A 24,473-nucleotide genomic window follows, 5' to 3' on the forward strand; every position below is an offset into this window, starting at 1 on the left:
TAGAAAGCTACAGATCCTTAAAGAGAAACAGAAAAAATGTGCATCTGACGTCATGTTCATCTTGACTCAAATTCCTCTTTCCGTAAAAGGAGCAGACACAGCAACACTGTTATTATTGTTGGTGGAAGAGAGAACTAACACAACTAAAGAAATGATCTGAGGAAGGAGCATTGATGATACAATTATATTTGTGCAAAAGTCAACATTGCATTGACCATACCAGGTCACGTTTACATTTTCAGTAGAATCTTTAAAGTCACTAGGATAGGTGGAGAGGTGTCAAAGGGTTGACTTCATGGTTTAGGAGCTATTTACAAGTTAGCTGTGTGTAGTAAAACGCCAAATGGATCTACCTCCTGGTCCTCTTCCCCTGCCTTACCCACCAATGGTAGAGACAGAGATGACCACGCCTACTGAAATGCCGGATTGGACAACGTCACCAGAAGATGACTCAAGCCAACCCACTACTGAACAAGACTGGTGTCAGGAAGAACCACCCTCTGCCTCAAGTGACACCTCTGAATGGGAACAGCTGTTAGACTCATTGCTGATAGAGTAAGGGCACTGTCATAAACGGATGCCCATATATGTACTGTTATAAGAGTAAGGGCACTGTCATAAACGGATGCCCATATATGTACTGTTATAAGAGTAAGGGCGCTGTCATAAACGGATGCCCATATATGTACTGTTATAAGAGTAAGGACACTGTCATAAACGGATGCCCATATATGTACTGTTATAAGAGTAAGGGCACTGTCATAAACGGATGCCCATATATGTACTGTTATAAGAGTAAGGGCACTGTCATAAACGGATGCCCATATATGTACTGTTATAAGAGTAAGGGCACTGTCATAAACGGATGCCCATATATGTACTGTTATAAGAGTAAGGGCACTGTCATAAACGGATGCCCATATATGTACTGTTATAAGAGTAAGGGCACTGTCATAAACGGATGCCCATATATGTACTGTTATAAGAGTAAGGGCACTGTCATAAACGGATGCCCATATATGTACTGTTATAAGAGTAAGGGCACTGTCATAAACGGATGCCCATATATGTACTGTTATAAGAGTAAGGGCACTGTCATAAACGGATGCCCATATATGAACTGTTGTTAATGTGTGGTAAAGCAGCTGTTTGTCCTCCAAGTTTGTAGAGGGGAGGACACTCAAGTGACCTCGAGTGAGGGATAAAAAGGTATATATAGAGAAACTGCCGATACTTTGGCGCTGACTTCTTGAATCTCGAATTCATTTAGACAGCCATTTGACCTCGGGCTATTTTGAGCCCGAGGTCAAATTACTTTAAAGATTCGAACTTGTTGGATACTAGGGTAAGAGTCCGTTTACCTATCGAACAGTTGACCCTGTGTGCAGTATACGTTTGGACCGAGTGTACCGTTGTGACAAAGTCTTAATTGACAGAGGAACACTGTATCACCGGCCGGGTTGCTTGCCCCAGACACTGCGGTAGATCAACGGCAGAATTACCACTTGCTGAGAACGGTTGGTAAATTGTTCGAATCGACTCTGTCTCCGATTACCAATGACACGTGTACTGTTGTAAGAATATCTTAACTGATTGAACACAGTACCTTGCCCTGGAATCACGGTTTCAGGTTATTTGACAATACTATCCAACCTGAGGGCAGGTTAGAGTACTCAGTCTAACTTCAATCTCGAAATTTTGTCAAACCAAAGATTCCTCCGTGGGGAGAGTATCTATACATAGACTAAATTCTCAGCCAACTCTGACCGATTGAAACTCTGCTCCTGATACCGTGGGTCTCCCCGTCATCTCTCAAAGGTAATTAAAGAGCTATTATAAGCATTAATATAGAGATAAGTGTTATCATTGGACCAGGCTTTATAGAGCATTAAGGCATTTGCATGTTTTTGATTAACGCTGTGTGTAACCAAGTAACAAATAGTGTATTTTGAAGTGTGTTTGATTGTAAAAGACAAAAAACAGAGTGTTTCCAAAAATAAACGGTAGCCATATTTTGTCTCGAGTAAAACGCCCTCCCAAGACAGTTAACGGCACGGGAGATAACAACTCTGACACTCCCCTCTACCGGGACACTGGAAACGGAGACTAATACTCTATGACAAAGTGAGTTACCATTAAAAGACAAGGAGGAAGGTGTGTCCAGTAGTGATTCATTAATTGTCTTATCGATCTATCTAAGTTTTATTATCCAAGTGATACATAGCCGACGGGCAGAGTAGTGAGACTAAGTTGAATAAAGGTCTTCACACTTTAAACTAGATACATCACAGAAGGGAAATACTCAACCTGAGGGAAATCATATAGAGACTGGTAGGAAGAAGGCTTAATAACAACTCAAGGATCCATTAGTGGTGTAAAAGGAGTCTAGAGGATAAACGTGGGGTTCACACATCCCAGCTAGAGCTAGACCGTTGAGAGTGAAAAGGCAAAAGACCTCTCTACGCGGACAACGTACCGATAAAGAAAGAGAGGCAGGGCTACGCGAGCGGTCCTGGTTATACCGAGATAGCCTGAAGTATCTATAGTGCCGTCCAATCCAGGGAACGGGACGCTAACCACCTCTAGCACCCCGCTGCCGGCCAAGGGGAGGGGGCTGAAGGTTTCATATCGTGACATGTGTGTGAAGATTCTTGGTAACAAGGCAGGTCTGTCAACTGTTCAGAGGAATAACACAGGAAATGAGTTATCAGACTGCAGTGGAGGCTCCTCAGAGGAGGATGGGGAGGACAATCCTCCTCAGTGAATTTCAAAAAATACATATTTTAAAACATTTAAAAAGTGATCCTTTTTAGATCAAACTATATTAAATATATTCATGTCACCAAATAATTGTTTAAAACACACTGTTTTGCTATGAAGGTCTACAGTAGCCTCAACAGCACTCTGTAGGTAGCACCATGGACAGCTAGTTTCCGTCGTCTTCTGGGTACATCGACTTAAATACAAAACCTAGGAGGCTCACGGTTCTCACCCCATTCCATAGACTTACAAAGTAATTATGACAACTTCTGGAGGACATTCTCGAACCTATCAGAGTCCTTGCAACATGAACTGACATGTTGTCTACCCAATCAAAGGATCAGAGAATTAATCTAGTACTGAAAGTGTAAGCTACAGCTAGCACTGCAGAAATGTAAAAAAATTACGTTCAGTTTTACTTACTTAACTAGCAAATGCAGCTAGGTAGTTTAGCCTACTGAAACACCCTGCTCAAACAGGGGGATGCTATGTTAGCTAGCTGGCTATGACTGGACCTCTTCCAAGTCAAGATAAGCTTTTGGTTCTACTAATTTATTGCCACCGGGGCCAGCTGGTGTAATCGCTAAACTACTTACTGACTGTACACTGTAACATTACTGCATGATTGAAGCAGGTTTACTAATGCTTTAGTTCTATTAGCCATGTTGACTATGACGTTACTTTAGCTAATATGGTTACAATGATGTAGGCTGTGTGTAGTGGTTATGACATGGTTTGGCTTGGAATTTTTTTTTTTGCCTGGTCACATACAGCTGATGTGTTGTGCATTGAAGTCCACAAGCGAAGAGAAAAGGTGAGAGGAGGAGAGCGCATATATGCAAGAAGGAATACAACGTGGCTGCTATGAAAGTGACCCATGTTTACATGTGATCAGTGGTGTGTTCATTCCGCCGATTCTGTTGAAAAACTTTTCTTAAACGGAAGCAAATGGGAATAAACGTACCTGAATTCATCCAATAGAAACTCTCGTTTGCAACAGGATTAATGATTACACCCTAGATCAACTAGATTCAGGCAAGAGTGTGTCACTGACTGTCACCTCAAATTTGTCATAGGCTTGTAACCTCATGATGGGAATAGGGAAAATGTTTGTATCATGTAGTAGCGTAAACCCATCGTTGTTACATTGAACTGGGTGAATGGAATTTGAAAAACAGTCATCCAATATGCTGTAATAGAAATAAGGCCATGTTCATAAGGAAAGAAATTGTCCTCCCTCATCTTAAACGGCACTGACCGCCACTGTCAGTGATAGATTAAATGTAAACGAGAAATAAATATGACAAGTGAACTACAGTATACTGTATGCTAAAATAACATTGACATCTGTCTCTCTGATAAACACAGAAAGCCCCATACACCTTTTCCTGTATAGGCCTATTCATCATTTTGACATCTACAACCCTCTCCATTTGTCTCTCTCTGACCACAGTGGAAAAAAACAGCTTCACACACACCACCCTCCTTCACAAACCCTCACTGCTAAAGAGGAAGAGATCCAACCATAACCACTCAACTCCTCTCTGTTTGAGGAGGGTTGTTGGTTTGTGGTAACTATAACAAACCAGTGTACCATTTCACAGACTTTGTGCACAGAGGCATACACACAAACAACTGACTTAAGTGGTCCAACCTTTGTTTTGATTGGTTGAAAAGGTTACAAACATATATAAATTGGGGACCTGGTAGCAGTTGTAAGGGCAACAATGTTGCAGGAAGCAAGGCAGGTTGAAGTGCTCAAAGTGTAAATGTATTAACAGTTCTTGTTGATCCAACAGTGAAAGCGCCATATAAATAGACCTACAATATATCAGCCTAGATTTACTAAATACAGTGTATACACAGGCCACAGCCCAAACTACAATATATCAGCCTAGATTTACTAAATACAGTGTATACACAGGCCACAGCCCAAACTACAATATATCAGCCTAGATTTACTAAATACAGTGTATACACAGGCCACAGCCCAAACTACAATATATCAGCCTAGATTTACTAAATACAGTGTATACACAGGCCACAGCCCAAACTACAATATATCAGCCTAGATTTACTAAATACAGTGTATACACAGGCCACAGCCCAAACTACAATATATCAGCCTAGATTTACTAAATACAGTGTATACACAGGCCACAGCCCAAACTACAATATATCAGCCTAGATTTACTAAATACAGTGTATACACAGGCCACAGCCCAAACTACAATATATCAGCCTAGATTTACTAAATACAGTGTATACACAGGCCACAGCCCAAACTACAATATATCAGCCTAGATTTACTAAATACAGTGTATACACAGGCCACAGCCCAAACTACAATATATCAGCCTAGATTTACTAAATACAGTGTATACACAGGCCACAGCCCAAACTACAATATATCAGCCTAGATTTACTAAATACAGTGTATACACAGGCCACAGCCCAAACTACAATATATCAGCCTAGATTTACTAAATACAGTGTATACACAGGCCACAGCCCAAACTACAATATATCAGCCTAGATTTACTAAATACAGTGTATACACAGGCCACAGCCCAAACTACAATATATCAGCCTAGATTTACTAAATACAGTGTATACACAGGCCACAGCCCAAACTACAATATATCAGCCTAGATTTACTAAATACAGTGTATACACAGGCCACAGCCCAAACTACAATATATCAGCCTAGATTTACTAAATACAGTGTATACACAGGCCACAGCCCAAACTACAATATATCAGCCTAGATTTACTAAATACAGTGTATACACAGGCCACAGCCCAAACTACAATATATCAGCCTAGATTTACTAAATACAGTGTATACACAGGCCACAGCCCAAACTACAATATATCAGCCTAGATTTACTAAATACAGTGTATACACAGGCCACAGCCCAAACTACAATATATCAGCCTAGATTTACTAAATACAGTGTATACACAGGCCACAGCCCAAACTACAATATATCAGCCTAGATTTACTAAATACAGTGTATACACAGGCCACAGCCCAAACTACAATATATCAGCCTAGATTTACTAAGTACAGTGTATACACAGGCCACAGCCCAAACTACAATATATCAGCCTAGATTTACTAAATACAGTGTATACACAGGCCACAGCCCAAACTACAATATATCAGCCAAGATTTACTAAATACAGTGTATACACAGGCCACAGCCCAAACTACAATATATCAGCCTAGATTTACTAAATACAGTGTATACACAGGCCACAGCCCAAACTACAATATATCAGCCTAGATTTACTAAGTACAGTGTATACACAGGCCACAGCCCAAACTACAATATATCAGCCTAGATTTACTAAATACAGTGTATACACAGGCCACAGCCCAAACTACAATATATCAGCCTAGATTTACTAAATACAGTGTATACACAGGCCACAGCCCAAACTACAATATATCAGCCTAGATTTACTAAATACAGTGTATACACAGGCCACAGCCCAAACTACAATATATCAGCCTAGATTTACTAAGTACAGTGTATACACAGGCCACAGCCCAAACTACAATATATCAGCCTAGATTTACTAAATACAGTGTATACACAGGCCACAGCCCAAACTACAATATATCAGCCAAGATTTACTAAATACAGTGTATACACAGGCCACAGCCCAAACTACAATATATCAGCCTAGATTTACTAAATACAGTGTATACACAGGCCACAGCCCAAACTACAATATATCAGCCTAGATTTACTAAGTACAGTGTATACACAGGCCACAGCCCAAACTACAATATATCAGCCTAGATTTACTAAATACAGTGTATACACAGGCCACAGCCCAAACTACAATATATCAGCCTAGATTTACTAAATACAGTGTATACACAGGCCACAGCCCAAACTACAATATATCAGCCTAGATTTACTAAATACAGTGTATACACAGGCCACAGCCCAAACTACAATATATCAGCCTAGATTTACTAAATACAGTGTATACACAGGCCACAGCCCAAACTACAATATATCAGCCTAGATTTACTAAATACAGTGTATACACAGGCCACAGCCCAAACTACAATATATCAGCCTAGATTTACTAAATACAGTGTATACACAGGCCACAGCCCAAACTACAATATATCAGCCTAGATTTACTAAGTACAGTGTATACACAGGCCACAGCCCAAACTACAATATATCAGCCTAGATTTACTAAATACAGTGTATACACAGGCCACAGCCCAAACTACAATATATCAGCCAAGATTTACTAAATACAGTGTATACACAGGCCACAGCCCAAACTACAATATATCAGCCTAGATTTACTAAATACAGTGTATACACAGGCCACAGCCCAAACTACAATATATCAGCCTAGATTTACTAAGTACAGTGTATACACAGGCCACAGCCCAAACTACAATATATCAGCCTAGATTTACTAAATACAGTGTATACACAGGCCACAGCCCAAACTACAATATATCAGCCTAGATTTACTAAATACAGTGTATACACAGGCCACAGCCCAAACTACAATATATCAGCCTAGATTTACTAAATACAGTGTATACACAGGCCACAGCCCAAACTACAATATATCAGCCTAGATTTACTAAATACAGTGTATACACAGGCCACAGCCCAAACTACAATATATCAGCCTAGATTTACTAAATACAGTGTATACACAGGCCACAGCCCAAACTACAATATATCAGCCTAGATTTACTAAATACAGTGTATACACAGGCCACAGCCCAAACTACAATATATCAGCCTAGATTTACTAAATACAGTGTATACACAGGCCACAGCCCAAACTACAATATATCAGCCTAGATTTACTAAATACAGTGTATACACAGGCCACAGCCCAAACTACAATATATCAGCCTAGATTTACTAAATACAGTGTATACACAGGCCACAGCCCAAACTACAATATATCAGCCTAGATTTACTAAATACAGTGTATACACAGGCCACAGCCCAAACTACAATATATCAGCCTAGATTTACTAAATACAGTGTATACACAGGCCACAGCCCAAACTACAATATATCAGCCTAGATTTACTAAATACAGTGTATACACAGGCCACAGCCCAAACTACAATATATCAGCCTAGATTTACTAAATACAGTGTATACACAGGCCACAGCCCAAACTACAATATATCAGCCTAGATTTACTAAGTACAGTGTATACACAGGCCACAGCCCAAACTACAATATATCAGCCTAGATTTACTAAATACAGTGTATACACAGGCCACAGCCCAAACTACAATATATCAGCCAAGATTTACTAAATACAGTGTATACACAGGCCACAGCCCAAACTACAATATATCAGCCTAGATTTACTAAATACAGTGTATACACAGGCCACAGCCCAAACTACAATATATCAGCCTAGATTTACTAAATACAGTGTATACACAGGCCACAGCCCAAACTACAATATATCAGCCTAGATTTACTAAATACAGTGTATACACAGGCCACAGCCCAAACTACAATATATCAGCCTAGATTTACTAAATACAGTGTATACACAGGCCACAGCCCAAACTACAATATATCAGCCTAGATTTACTAAGTACAGTGTATACACAGGCCACAGCCCAAACTACAATATATCAGCCTAGATTTACTAAATACAGTGTATACACAGGCCACAGCCCAAACTACAATATATCAGCCAAGATTTACTAAATACAGTGTATACACAGGCCACAGCCCAAACTACAATATATCAGCCTAGATTTACTAAATACAGTGTATACACAGGCCACAGCCCAAACTACAATATATCAGCCTAGATTTACTAAGTACAGTGTATACACAGGCCACAGCCCAAACTACAATATATCAGCCTAGATTTACTAAATACAGTGTATACACAGGCCACAGCCCAAACTACAATATATCAGCCTAGATTTACTAAATACAGTGTATACACAGGCCACAGCCCAAACTACAATATATCAGCCTAGATTTACTAAATACAGTGTATACACAGGCCACAGCCCAAACTACAATATATCAGCCTAGATTTACTAAATACAGTGTATACACAGGCCACAGCCCAAACTACAATATATCAGCCTAGATTTACTAAATACAGTGTATACACAGGCCACAGCCCAAACTACAATATATCAGCCTAGATTTACTAAATACAGTGTATACACAGGCCACAGCCCAAACTACAATATATCAGCCTAGATTTACTAAATACAGTGTATACACAGGCCACAGCCCAAACTACAATATATCAGCCTAGATTTACTAAATACAGTGTATACACAGGCCACAGCCCAAACTACAATATATCAGCCTAGATTTACTAAATACAGTGTATACACAGGCCACAGCCCAAACTACAATATATCAGCCTAGATTTACTAAATACAGTGTATACACAGGCCACAGCCCAAACTACAATATATCAGCCTAGATTTACTAAATACAGTGTATACACAGGCCACAGCCCAAACTACAATATATCAGCCTAGATTTACTAAATACAGTGTATACACAGGCCACAGCCCAAACTACAATATATCAGCCTAGATTTACTAAATACAGTGTATACACAGGCCACAGCCCAAACTACAATATATCAGCCTAGATTTACTAAATACAGTGTATACACAGGCCACAGCCCAAACTACAATATATCAGCCTAGATTTACTAAATACAGTGTATACACAGGCCACAGCCCAAACTACAATATATCAGCCTAGATTTACTAAATACAGTGTATACACAGGCCACAGCCCAAACTACAATATATCAGCCTAGATTTACTAAATACAGTGTATACACAGGCCACAGCCCAAACTACAATATATCAGCCTAGATTTACTAAATACAGTGTATACACAGGCCACAGCCCAAACTACAATATATCAGCCTAGATTTACTAAATACAGTGTATACACAGGCCACAGCCCAAACTACAATATATCAGCCTAGATTTACTAAATACAGTGTATACACAGGCCACAGCCCAAACTACAATATATCAGCCTAGATTTACTAAATACAGTGTATACACAGGCCACAGCCCAAACTACAATATATCAGCCTAGATTTACTAAATACAGTGTATACACAGGCCACAGCCCAAACTACAATATATCAGCCTAGATTTACTAAATACAGTGTATACACAGGCCACAGCCCAAACTACAATATATCAGCCTAGATTTACTAAATACAGTGTATACACAGGCCACAGCCCAAACTACAATATATCAGCCTAGATTTACTAAATACAGTGTATACACAGGCCACAGCCCAAACTACAATATATCAGCCTAGATTTACTAAATACAGTGTATACACAGGCCACAGCCCAAACTACAATATATCAGCCTAGATTTACTAAATACAGTGTATACACAGGCCACAGCCCAAACTACAATATATCAGCCTAGATTTACTAAATACAGTGTATACACAGGCCACAGCCCAAACTACAATATATCAGCCTAGATTTACTAAATACAGTGTATACACAGGCCACAGCCCAAACTACAATATATCAGCCTAGATTTACTAAATACAGTGTATACACAGGCCACAGCCCAAACTACAATATATCAGCCTAGATTTACTAAATACAGTGTATACACAGGCCACAGCCCAAACTACAATATATCAGCCTAGATTTACTAAATACAGTGTATACACAGGCCACAGCCCAAACTACAATATATCAGCCTAGATTTACTAAATACAGTGTATACACAGGCCACAGCCCAAACTACAATATATCAGCCTAGATTTACTAAATACAGTGTATACACAGGCCACAGCCCAAACTACAATATATCAGCCTAGATTTACTAAATACAGTGTATACACAGGCCACAGCCCAAACTACAATATATCAGCCTAGATTTACTAAATACAGTGTATACACAGGCCACAGCCCAAACTACAATATATCAGCCTAGATTTACTAAATACAGTGTATACACAGGCCACAGCCCAAACTACAATATATCAGCCTAGATTTACTAAATACAGTGTATACACAGGCCACAGCCCAAACTACAATATATCAGCCTAGATTTACTAAATACAGTGTATACACAGGCCACAGCCCAAACTACAATATATCAGCCTAGATTTACTAAATACAGTGTATACACAGGCCACAGCCCAAACTACAATATATCAGCCTAGATTTACTAAATACAGTGTATACACAGGCCACAGCCCAAACTACAATATATCAGCCTAGATTTACTAAATACAGTGTATACACAGGCCACAGCCCAAACTACAATATATCAGCCTAGATTTACTAAATACAGTGTATACACAGGCCACAGCCCAAACTACAATATATCAGCCTAGATTTACTAAATACAGTGTATACACAGGCCACAGCCCAAACTACAATATATCAGCCTAGATTTACTAAATACAGTGTATACACAGGCCACAGCCCAAACTACAATATATCAGCCTAGATTTACTAAGTACAGTGTATACACAGGCCACAGCCCAAACTACAATATATCAGCCTAGATTTACTAAATACAGTGTATACACAGGCCACAGCCCAAACTACAATATATCAGCCTAGATTTACTAAATACAGTGTATACACAGGCCACAGCCCAAACTACAATATATCAGCCTAGATTTACTAAATACAGTGTATACACAGGCCACAGCCCAAACTACAATATATCAGCCTAGATTTACTAAATACAGTGTATACACAGGCCACAGCCCAAACTACAATATATCAGCCTAGATTTACTAAGTACAGTGTATACACAGGCCACAGCCCAAACTACAATATATCAGCCTAGATTTACTAAATACAGTGTATACACAGGCCACAGCCCAAACTACAATATATCAGCCTAGATTTACTAAATACAGTGTATACACAGGCCACAGCCCAAAAGGATTAGCCTCTGCATCAGGCTTAATCTGTCCTATCTATAGGTAGAGGGCAAGACGGAGAGAAACCACATCTAATCTGTCTCACAGGACCTCAAACAGGTACATTATGCACCTGCCCCACCCAGGACCTGACCAATACCCAATTGGCAAGTACAACCACTAAACTGGTTTTAAATGTGAAAGGCAATTTTCATATCCCTAAATGTGTCTAAATCAGAATGAATCATACTATTTCATCACAGTACATGAAGTGAACAAAGGTTACATTTTTTTTAACAGTACTGACTCCCAAACATGGCGCACAGGCCACGTATCTCTATGAACACTGAGGCGCGAGCTCCCATTACCCACAGACATGACAGACACTGACAGACATGGAGCAGAGATGCACAAATGACAAATAACAGAAACGTTACACTATGGAATAAACTAAATGTATTTCTGTAAGTGTAGCTAGTGTTCATGTCCACCTGAACATCGTATCCACTTGGAGGATTACAAACGTGGAAATTACTGCATTTAAATATTCAAGTTAAATGCACCAATAACTTGACCAAACTTTTCCTCGACACATGATTGTACTTGCGCACAGTAAATACTCATCATACCGGTAAAATTGTAAAAGAACAACAATATATTTGGAGAAGTTCATTACTAAATACATGGGGAAAACATGAACGTGCCAAACTATTTATAAATATGTCTCCGTTTAACTGAAACACATTCTCAGCCACATCATAGATAATGTGGCAGAAGCTTCTGCTGACCTCTGCTGTAATGAAATTGTGCCAACCTGTGAGTTGCCAAACTGCCAACTACTACCAAAGATGATGGATAAATGAAGGTCTTACTCAGGCACTTTCCATTGAAAGAAATAGTCACAGTTCTGGTCTGCTTAAGCCTTAAGTAGTGACTCTCCCATAGACACCAATGTGTTAGCAGCTGGGTCTGGTCTGCTTAGTTCGTTGACTGACTGTATATGAAGCAGTAAAAAGGAGAGAGTGTCGCGCTTCCTCTTCAGTCTCTGCTACTGTTATTGACGTAAATATTGTGAATAATGGCACTGATGAGACACCTAGTGGAATGTATTGTAAGTGGACAACTGATGACCGTATCTATTCTATAAGATACTTCTGGAGCTCAACATGTCTTCTCCATGCAACACATTACAGAGATCTGTCATCTGATAACAATAGCATGACATTAATGAACTGACACACATCTCTCTTTTTGTTGAGTCATGCTGGAATAACACAGTGGAGAGTGCTATATGTCAAATGTATTGTGAGCCATGGTGATACAGTAGTAGTAGTAGTAGTAGTAGTATTAGGAGTAGTAGTACTAGTAACTGAGTATTTCATACACATTGGTACATGTTTGGTCATTTTAAAAGCATGAATTAGGATCAAAGGACTAATACCTCATGTGAATAAACCTCACCACATCATTTACCTGCCTTGGACAACAAGCAATAGAGACAGTATGTAAATATAATAATAGTGTCACTGTCACCGGTTAAACAAATAGATTCACAGAAAACAACAGTTGCTTCCACAGCTGTCAGTATCAGGCTCCAAGAGAGCCGACAAAAAGTGACATTGAAAGGTTGTGTCATTCTGAAATGTATTATTATTAGAAATGATTTTTATGATATATGATGTTATATACAGTATTAAATTAGGATTATGCATCATATTATATTAGGATTTAGCATCATACCCAAGAAGACTTAAGGCTGTGTCATAGACCCTCAAAGTTCCAAAATGGGGTAAAGATGGCAGCCATATTGTTCAGGGAGAAATCCAAACCAGTCTAATTGGAATGAATGCCAGAATAGACAGAATCCTGATTTTACTTATGCAGGAAAATAAAAGTAAGGTAATATATCAGAAAATGTGTAAAAGAATTATTGTCAACCTAAAATATCGTCATATATTTATAATTACACTTTATATGGGTTTCATACCAATTGTCTGTATAAATAGCCTCTAAAATATACACAGAATATACAAAACATTAAGAACACCTGCTTTTTCCATGACATAGACTGACCAGGTGAATCCAGGTGAAAGATCCCTTATTGATGTCATGACATAGACTGACCAGGTGAATCCAGGTGAAAGATCCCTTATTGATGTCATGACATAGACTGACCAGGTGAAAGGTGAAGCAATGATCCCTCACTGAAGTCAGTTGTTAAATCCACTTCAATCAGTAAAGATGAAGGGTAGGAGACAGGTTAAATAAGGATGTTTAAGCCTTGACACAATTGAGACATGGATTGATGTGAACAGGCAAGACAAAAGATTGAAGTGCCTTTGAATGGTAGTACTGTAGGTGCCAGGCGTGTCAAGAACTGCAATGTTGCTAGGTTTTTCACATTCAACAGGTTCCTGTGTGTATCAAGAATGGACCACCACCCAAAGGACATCCAGCCAATTTGACACAACTGTGGGAAGCATTGGTCAACATGGGCCAGCATCCCTGAAGAAGGCTTACAACACTTGGTGGAGTCCACGTCCCGACTAATTGAGGTTGTTCTGAGGGAAAAGGGGGGGGGGGGGGTGTATCTCAACATCAGGAAGGTGTTCTTAATGTTTCGTATACTCAGTATATGTGAACAGACTATAAATGTCTACATTTGCGTATTGTTGGAAAGTTGTCATGTTGCATTTCAAACTTTTCCAAGTCCTATTGTCAACTGATTTCATCCAGAGTATGGCTGTGGACTGCATTGTTTGCATGGAATGTTGACATATTGGCAGTTGATTAAAATAATGTTTGGAATCATTCCTCTGAAACTGGCTGGCTAGCTAGCTAGCAAACATAGAGCGCAGATCAATTCTTCAGATTCATTATTTTACACAAAATCTTATCATAGAACTGGCAAACCATGATTGAGCAACTCCCTAACTAAAATGGCTGCCATTTATCCCATCATAATACGGGTCATGTCCATTCTAGTATTCTAATTCCTAATTATATGGCAGTGACACTTTGACCTCTGCTGTCAGTCTGTCTGTCTGTCTGACCACATAGGTCTAAACACATAGACACATAACCCCCCTAACTGGAACAGTGGTCTTACCAACCATGAGGTGAAATATCAGTCAGAGTCAGACAACCACTAATGTCATTAATCACCTTGACCTTGTCTGTATGATGAGGAGGCAATATGCAAGAACTGTTAGTCATGCATAGGTAGGTTAGCACTTGGAATTCAACACAGTAATGGAAACATTCAATATTTTTTCCATGTTATATCACATTCTGACTTATGAGTCTGACCTTTGTTTACTTGGAAGACCCCTTTGCAATCATAGGTGTGAATGTCCACATTTCATTTTTTCATTTATTTTAAACAGTCAAGGCATTTGTGTGTGTTGGTTGTAGAACTACAGTAGTTTAATGTTGAAGTATAGTGAGGTCATTACTATCTTAGATGAGGGGGGTTATAAAATGTTGCACATCACTATATTTTTATCAGAGAAAGGATGTAATGTGTCTCAAGTTCTTCATATGTATTTCTGATAGTATTTCCTGATGTTACAACTGAACTATAACTGATCAACCTAAAGTACTAGTTTGGAGAATTCTATTGTATTGCATTTTATTGTATTGTATTCTATTACCAGGGGTATTCTTTGTGTATTAAAGTCAGTATCCAATGTAATGCCTAACATTTCATTATTGAGTGAGGCTGTCAACAATGTTGTGAGGCTGTCAACAATGTTTCCTTCCTAACATTTGTCCTGTAATGTTGAGGAGCAACAAGAACTCTATTAGGCTGAAAGGAGGGCTGACCAAAGTAGGTTGGTTGTATGGAACAGTTGACCATGAGGACAATATCTGTTTACTGTAACAAAGCATTCATTCCATCTGGTGGATAAAAAATGAAATGTTTATTTGATGATGCAAAGATATTGTAAAAGTACAGGTCACTAGAAGCAAACATGTATATGTGACATTCATATACAAAATATGTTATTCTATCATCTGAATGACAGAAATTATGAATCAATGATAATACATTTCAGTATTTTTACAACCCAACAATTCAATACACAATTTTTATTTTATTTTACCTTTATGTAAAAGTCAGTTAAGAACATTCTTATTTTCAATGACGGCCTAGGAACAGTGGGTTAACTGCCTGTTCAGGGGCAGAACGACAGATTTGTACCTTGTCAGCTAGGGGGTTTGAACTTGCAACCTTCTGGTTACTAGTCCTATGCTCTAACCACTAGGCTACCCTGCCAAAGCAGATACAATTACTGTAGCTGTTTATAAGATGTATCATCATTACACCATATCATTTATTTAAGCTGTTACAGTAATACACACATGGTTAAATAGAATATATTTGTTGTATTTATCTGGTAAATTAAAATAACATACAAATCCTTCATGTACAAGGTGTTATTGTGTACGTTTTCACATGTACAGTTTCATGTCATCACATGTTGCTTCAAATGTTGTCACATGATATCACATTAACTTCAAATATGATCACGTTATCACATGAAAACATGTGTTTTTGGAATACTTCACTTGTAAAAATGAATGTGTTTTTTCTGTATTTGCGTGTTCGTCTGCATGTGTGTGTGTGTGTGTGTGTGCGAGCATGCCTGCATGTGTGTGTGCTTGCGTGCATCGAGTATGCATAACCCATGTTCCCAGATGGCTCCTGCTTCTCCTCTGATGGTGTGTCCCTCCATCTCCCTCAAGGACCTGTAACATATCACCACACAAAGTTATTTATCCCTCCATCTCCCTCAAGGACCTGTAACATATCACCACACAAAGTTATTTATCCCTCCATCTCCCTCAAGGACCTGTAACATATCACCACACAAAGTTATTTATCCCTCCATCTCCCTCAAGGACCTGTAACATATCACCACACAAAGTTATTTATCCCTCCATCTCCCTCAAGGACCTGTAACATATCACCACACAAAGTTATTTATCCCTCCATCTCCCTCAAGGACCTGTAACATATCACCACACAAAGTTATTTATCCCTCCATCTCCCTCAAGGACCTGTAACATATCACCACACAAAGTTATTTATCCCTCCATCTCCCTCAAGGACCTGTAACATATCACCACACAAAGTTATTTATCCCTCCATCTCCCTCAAGGACCTGTAACATATCACCACACAAAGTTATTTGTCCCACCATCTCCCTCAAGGACCTGTAACATATCACCACACAAATTTTTTTTGTGCTTGCAGTCAAACAAAGTCCTAAGACTAAAATAGAGATATACTGTGAGTAGATACAGTATACTATGATATATGAGCATCAGTACCCTGATAAACCATGCATTAGAAGCATATTGTTTTACTACATCCTCTGTTGTGTTCCTTTCATGTTCAAGCTTCAAAGAAAAACGTCAGTATTTTAAAGATCCATTGCAGCCGTTTTCATTATATCTTTATTCCTATATTGTAATTGATTGTGTGGTATTTGTGTAACTGCTAACGTTTTATTGATAATATATTGACATTTAATGGCATTCTGTGTGTTTGTATTTTCTTTGAGTCATTCATTTTGTTGCATCGGAGAACATTCTGGAAACAGCAATATAAGCCTTTATTTATCTATTAGTAATATCCCTAGCCTCTTGTTTTCCTCTAGCAAGCAGTGGTGCAAAAAGTACCCAATTGTCAGAATTTAGTAAAAGTATAGATACCTTAATAGAAAGTTACTCAAGTGAAAGTCACCAAGTAATATACATCTTGAGTAAAAGTGTAAAAGTATTGTCTCCTTCGTACGAAGGAGACCAAGGCGTAGCGTGGTATACGTACAATCTATTTATTAAAAGAATGAACACCGAACAAACTAACAAAACGTGAATCTATACAATATAGTGCTGACAGGCAACTACACATAGTCAAGATCCCTCACCAGAAAGTGGGAAAAAGGGCTACCTAAATATGATCCCCAAACAGAGACAACGATAAACGTCTGTCTTTGATTGGGAAACACATCAGGCCAACATAGATATACAAAACCCCTAGACATACAAAAAAACCTAAACATACAAAACACCCAAGACATACAAAAAACTAGAGTACCCACACTAGTCACACCCTGACCTAACCAAAATATATAGAAAAACAGAGATATCTAAGGTCAAGGCGTGACAAGTATTTAGTTCTAAACATACTAAAGTATCAAAAGTAAATGTAATCGCTAAAATATACTTAAATATCAAAAGGAAAATTATAAATATTTTCAAATCCCATATAATAAGCAAACCAGATGGCACCATTTTATTGTTTTGAAAATGTACGATTAGTCAGGGGCACACTCTGACACTCAGACATAATTTACAAACGATGCATTTGTGTTTAGTGAGTCCGCCATATCAGAGGCAGTAGGGATGACCACGTGTTCTCTTGATAAGTGTGTGAATTGGACCATTATCCTGTCCTGCTAAGTACTTTTGGGTGTCAAGGAAAATATATGGAGTAAAAAGTACATGATTTTCTTTAGAAATGTAAAGTAAAAGTAGTTAAAAATCGGAATAGTAAAGACCAAAGTGTAAACCCTGTTAGGGCTAGGCATAATACTGCCCCCTTTGGATGAATTGCGTGCCCATAGTAAACTGAAAAAAAATCTGTCCAAAATTGCTAATATATGCATATAATTATTATTGGATAGAAAACACTCTAAAGCTTCTAAAACCGTTTGAATTATGTCTGTAAGTATAGCAGAACTCACAGGGCAGGCAATCTCCCAAACTAGTTTTGGAAACCTGAAACTTGGGGCAACTTTGTCATCATCGCCCCCACCCTTCCCAACCAGCTATGGATCTGGAGACACTTTCTATGACTTCCACTAGATTTCCTCATTCAGTAGAGCGTTTAATTGTGCAAATCCCGCGAGCTTTGACCCTTTGGGAGGCAAAATAGTGGCTGTCGTGAGAAAATACATGGGCATTTAGAGCGCGCTTTGGGCACAGAGCTTCCTTTGTTCCAAATTGCCTGAGAAGCAGTATGATTGTCCGGTTGAATTGAGAATGGTTTTGTACGTTTATAACATCCTAAAGCTTGATTCTGCACTTAGTTTGACCAGTTTAGTCGACATATAATATGTAATTTTGAAGTTTTGATGCGCAACTGTTCGGGACCAGAAGTAATTTTGGGTGCATTTCAGCAGAAAGTGCTAGCAGATGCTACTATAAGGACACACGAAGTGAAACAAAACGATGTATTGGGTAAGTATGACTCCTTCCACTACATTCTGATCGAAGACCATCAAAGGTAAGGGAATATTTATGTTGTAATTTTGTATTTCTGTTGACTCCAACATAGCGGAGAAATATTGCTTACGTCTGAGCGCCGTCTCAGATTATTGCATAGTGAACTAATTCTGTAACGTTAAAAATAAATGTAACACAGCGGTTGCATTAAGAAGCAGTGTATCTTTCTAACTATATGTAGAACATGTATATTTAGTCAAAGTTTATGATGTCTATTTCTGTTATCTGGCAGAGCTATCTATAATTTCCCCGGACATTTTTGAGTATTTTCTGAACATGGCGTCAATGTAAATGGAGATTTATGGATATAAATGGCATATTATTGAAAAAAACATAAATGTACTGTGTAACATGTCCTAATACTGTCATCTGATGAAGATTTTCAAAAGGTTAGTGAATTATTTTTCTTTTAATCCTGCGTTTGTGATTGCATCTTTTGTGTGATGGCTGTATATCGTCTGTGTCTTTGTGGTGGTTTGACATAAAGATGTGCTATGTTTTCGCCGTAAAACATTTTAGAAATCTGACACGCTGGGTAGATGAACAAGGGGGGGGGGGTGGTACCCCTAGGGGAACCTGTACCGTTATGTAGTACCTGAAATAATTTTCACTTAAGTACTTTACACCACTGCTAGTGAGTCAATATCATACAAGTTCATACACTGAGATGTTTTCACCCTTATTCCCTTGCTGATCTGTCCAAGTCTGTGGTGAGAGGGTTACATATAAATATCATATTAGTATCAATAGCATATGGATATTAGTCTTACCTGGGGTTGTGCCTGGCTTAAGTTGAGAATAGACTGAATCTGCCTCAGGTGGGGTTGTTGTTTCTGTAGGGAGTGAGGATAAAATACAGAGATATTCAATGTGGTCAGAAGTATGAGGTTCTGATAGGGGGAATATGGAGGGAGGGATGTCCAGTCTTACCTCTTCTTCTTGGCTTTGGTCTTCTTTTGGAGGACAACCTCAGCATAGGTCACATCAACAGGTCCAGCTGCTGATGACAATGGACATTTCCAGTCAACAAGTGAAGGAATTGGTTATTGCATATACCGCCTCTTCATCAAAACTTTCAAATTGTGAATTTAGTGACTAACTGCCAACATGTAGAATTGGTCTTACTTGTGGCTTTCCCTGTCTTCATCTCAGAGTAGACTGGACTTTATTTTGGATCAGCTGGCTTTTCTGAGGAAGAGGGGCAGAGATTTTGTAGATTTTGTTGTATTTTTTAAAATATATTGAAATGTTTCAACTAATCATTGATACACTGCACATTATTAATTGATGTCACAGTTGAGTCACCTTCTTTTTCTAGTCCAAGTTTTTGAGTTGAATCTGGGCGTATGTCTCATGACTTGGTCCAGCAGCAGCATCTGAAACATACAGGTGATACACTAATATCTCTACTTAGGACTCTATTCAGTCTGTATTGATGAAGGGTTACAGATTGACAGACAGAAATGTAAAGGTAATTTCTGATTGAGTCTAAATATACAGTGTTTATTTTGAATGTAGTCTCCACTAACGTGGGAACATTGCCTTTAAATTTAACTCACACTGTAACGCTGAACTTCTATGATACGGACTGAATACAGCCCTTAGTCTTAGTGTGTTAGTCATATTAAACACATGAAGAACAGCAGTAGTAACTCTATACTGTATTCATATTAAACACATGAAGAACAGCAGCAGTAACTCTATCCTGTATTCATATTAAACACATGAAGAACAGCAGCAGTAACTCTATCCTGTATTCATATTAAACACATGAAGAACAGCAGCAGTAACTCTATACTGTATTCATATTAAACACATGAAGAACAGCAGCAGTAACTCTATCCTGTATTCATATTAAACACATGAAGAACAGCAGCAGTAACTCTATCCTGTATTCATATTAAACACATGAAGAACAGCAGCAGTAACTCTATACTGTATTCATATTAAACACATGAAGAACAGCAGCAGTAACTCTATCCTGTATTCATATTAAACACATGAACAGCAGCAGTAACTCTATACTGTATTCATATTAAACACATGAACAGCAGCAGTAACTCTATACTGTATTCATATTAAACACATGAAGAACAGCAGCAGTAACTCTATACTGTATTCATATTAAACACATGAAGAACAGCAGCAGTAACTCTATACTGTATTCATATTAAACACATGAAGAACAGAAGCAGTAACTCTATACTGTATTCATACTAAACACATGAAGAACAGCAGCAGTAACTCTATCCTGTATTCATATTAAACACATGAAGAACAGAAGCAGTAACTCTATACTGTATTCATACTAAACACATGAAGAACAGCAGCAGTAACTCTATCCTGTATTCATATTAAACACATGAAGAACAGCAGCAGTAACTCTATACTGTATTCATATTAAACACATGAAGAACAGCAGCAGTAACTCTATACTGTATTCATATTAAACACATGAAGAACAGCAGCAGTAACTCTATCCTGTATTCATACTAAACATAACACAGTATACAGTACCATTATTGTAGTTGTCTGAGGGATTGATCGTATCGTAGATGTGAATACCACCTGTTGGTCAAAGAAGAGAGAGACAGGTTAGTTAGGTTGGTTCTCCCTCAGGGACAGAGAGTACAGTAACATGTTATATAAAGTGGATGTTGATGAGTCAGTGTATGAGGTTACAGAGAGTGGTAAAGTCTGGGCTGAGAAACTGACCATGCTGCTGACATGTATACCCAGCATCAGGAGCCTGCCCCTGGTTAGATCCTTGGTCCTGTTGGGGGTCCTGGTTGGTGCTCTGGGTCTGGGGGTGCCTAGAGGGAGAGAGATACTCATGAAGAACTAAGACGATATGTTACTAAATTAACATAGTTGAGAGACAGGTGTAGTTACTTTGGGGCGGCAGGGTAGCCTAGTGGTTAGAGTGTTGGACTAGTAATTGAAAGTTTGCAAGTTCAAATCCCCGAGCTGACAAGGTACAAATTTGTCATTCTGCCCCTGAACAGGCAGTTAACCCACTGTTCCTAGGCCGTCATTGAAAATAAGAATGTTCTTAACTGACTTGCCTAGTAAAATAAAGGTTAAATAAAATTACAAGAATATTCTGTGAAAACAGGAACCTGTAACAAGAAATGCATACTATTATATAGTGTAATTTATGTTTTAAACTATTGTAATTAGAAATGTTTCTAACTAAACATGAACTAAAAGGTTAAATGATTACAAAAACACCAAAGGTGAGATTTTTTTGTTATCGACACAGCAGGACCAGGAGAATGACAAGTAGAACACCTGCAACAGCCAGACCCACAACCACTCCTACTAGGACTGATGTAGAGGATCCAGGAGCTACGACTGGAGAGAAAACAGCAAAACACCATCAGACTCTGAACAAAAATATAAGCTCAACGTGCAACAATTTCTATGATTTTACTGAGTTACAGTTCAAGTAAATCAGTCAATTGAAAAAAATCTATGGATTTCACATGACTGGGGAGGGGAGGAGCTAAGGGTTGGAGTAACGTTGGAGTAACGTTGGAGTAACTCCCCAGTTGGAGCCAGAACCACATACTGGAGAGCCAGGCACAGTCAATCAGAATGACTTTTCCCCCGAAAAGTGCTTTATTACAGACAGAAATACTCCTCAGCACCCCCCCCCCCCCCCCCCCCTCACACCTCAGATGATCTGCAGGTGAAGATGTCAGATGTGGAGATCCTGGGCTGGTGTATAGACCGGCCTATATCTTTTGATAATTTAGTTGAGAGATCATATTTTCTATGGGAGTACAAATCCAAACGTATGTTAACATCAACACTAAAATCACTATCACACAGATGATGAAAAGGTAACTTGTGATCAGAATAGTTTTCTCACCTCTCCCTGTCATCCAGCTCTCTGGCGATTCACCCTTGTCAGGGTATTTGCATTTGTAGAATCTTTCATCTGATTTGGATACTGCAGGGATGGTCATCTCTCCTGTGGTCTCATACTTGATGAGTATTCCATCTTTGTAGAAATCAGCCTTGATGTTTGAGCTGGTTGTCCAGTATTTGAAGTGCAGAGTCACAGTCTCCTTCAGTCAGGGGATGGACAGGGCTCTCCAGGATCACATCACCAGCTGTTTAACATAATATATAAATAATACTGTAAATCTGCATACTGGAGTCATCACCCTTAAAATATTATGATCTTGTATTTTATAAGCGATGCAATTCAGTTACGAAATTGAACATCCTATCATCATGAAATGTTGTTTTTGTGTGTGAATGTTGTACAATAGACGTACCCTCCACTGTGATGTTGACAGCATTAATGTTCTCTCCTGATCCAGACTCACACCAGTACACTCCACTGTCCCCTGTGTATGTGGACCTGATGATACATGTAGACCCTGTTATTGATCCCCAGTTAGAGACACACCCTGACTCTACTCCTCTCTCTGTGTATCTCATCAGTCTCCATCCAGTAGAGTTCCCCTTCAGCTCACAGCTCAGTGAGAGAGACATTGATCTAAAGTGTTGAGTTGTGTTGGGACTTATTCTGAGAGACACTGAAGGCTGCAGATCTGAAACAATGAGAGATAGTCAAATCTTTAGTTATATAGACACGAGGGTGACTTAAATATGATTCACAGCAGTTTCAAAGCAGTAATTTACCCCCTGACCAGAGAAACTGAGGTTCACTGTAGAGTGTGTAATAGACTGGGTCTCCTCTCCCAGCTCTACACACATATCCTCCTGTGGGAGTAGGACCAGCAGGGATCAGAGTGTAGGAGTCTTCACTAGTCACATTGTCAGATAGGGGCTGTAGAGAGTAAGACTTGTCTGATAGGGAGGGTAACCCAGCTCTGTAGGGAACAGTCCTGTACCAGGAGAACCTCCAGCCTGTAGACGTCTTGTCAACTTCACAGCTCAGAGTCACTGAGTCTCCAGGGTTCAGCCACTGAGGAGAGATACTCAGGACAGGTTGAGGTTTCTGTTTTTAGGCCAGAGAGAGTCAGTTTTCAAACTTTCAGTCTTAGCAACCCATGGAGATGTTTACATGATTAGATAGACTTACCAGACACATTCAGTTGTACAGCTTCACTGATCTTGGAGAACTTGTTTCCCTTTACATCCCCACAGGTATATGATCCACTGTTAGACCAGTAGACAGGACTGATTCTGTACTCAGGCTTTGTGTTAAAGGGGATGAATAACTGACTATTATTATACCATCTGTAGTTCCAGTTAGAGTCTCCTCCTCCCTGTATGTCACATCTCATAGTAACAGTCTCTCTAATGAATATCTGGATCCAGTTGGGTTGGAGGGTCAGAACAGCCACATGTCTCTTCACAAACAACTGAATAAAGAATTACACAATTTTAAATGTATCAATAGGACTACTCATGAATATAGCTTCAAGTTAGTGACAGTAGTTGGGATACAGTAAGCAGACAAAATATTACACCCTAAATTACATTCGATCAAATGTATAATAGTA

The 24,473-nt window shown here is 38.9% G+C and overlaps 1 protein-coding gene and 1 long non-coding RNA gene across 2 annotated transcripts; both read right to left on the reverse strand.

The window, feature by feature from the left end:
- Window positions 1–19,769: 19,769 nt before the first annotated feature.
- LOC116353965 (uncharacterized) lies at window positions 19,770–20,174 on the reverse strand. The gene is made up of 3 exons (XR_004203372.1): window positions 20,116–20,174; window positions 19,921–19,990; window positions 19,770–19,823 (listed from the first exon to the last, which is right to left on the reverse strand). It is a non-coding gene; the product is annotated as an uncharacterized LOC116353965 (long non-coding RNA).
- A 2,066-nt stretch (window positions 20,175–22,240) lies between these two features.
- On the reverse strand, window positions 22,241–24,058 carry LOC116354067 (uncharacterized). The gene is made up of 4 exons (XM_031793090.1): window positions 24,050–24,058; window positions 23,647–23,932; window positions 23,277–23,555; window positions 22,241–22,344 (listed from the first exon to the last, which is right to left on the reverse strand). The coding sequence occupies exons 1-4, from the start codon at window positions 24,056–24,058 to the stop codon at window positions 22,241–22,243; spliced, it is 678 nt and encodes a 225-aa protein (XP_031648950.1).
- Window positions 24,059–24,473: the final 415 nt, after the last annotated feature.

The sequence above is a fragment of the Oncorhynchus kisutch genome, linkage group LG16 (assembly GCF_002021735.2).
Source record: "Oncorhynchus kisutch isolate 150728-3 linkage group LG16, Okis_V2, whole genome shotgun sequence".
NCBI classification, from domain to species: Eukaryota; Metazoa; Chordata; class Actinopteri; order Salmoniformes; family Salmonidae; genus Oncorhynchus; species Oncorhynchus kisutch.

What these genes read in the sequence shown, in the direction of transcription:
- LOC116354067 (XM_031793090.1), bottom strand. An exon ending in TCAGTTTCTCTGGTCAGGGG is followed by an intron (nt 23,556 to 23,646) that starts GTAAATTACTGC and finishes TCATTGTTTCAG; the next exon opens with ATCTGCAGCCTTCAGTGTCT. An exon ending in TGTCAACATCACAGTGGAGG is followed by an intron (nt 22,345 to 23,276) that starts GTACGTCTATTG and finishes TTTTCTCTCCAG; the next exon opens with TCGTAGCTCCTGGATCCTCT.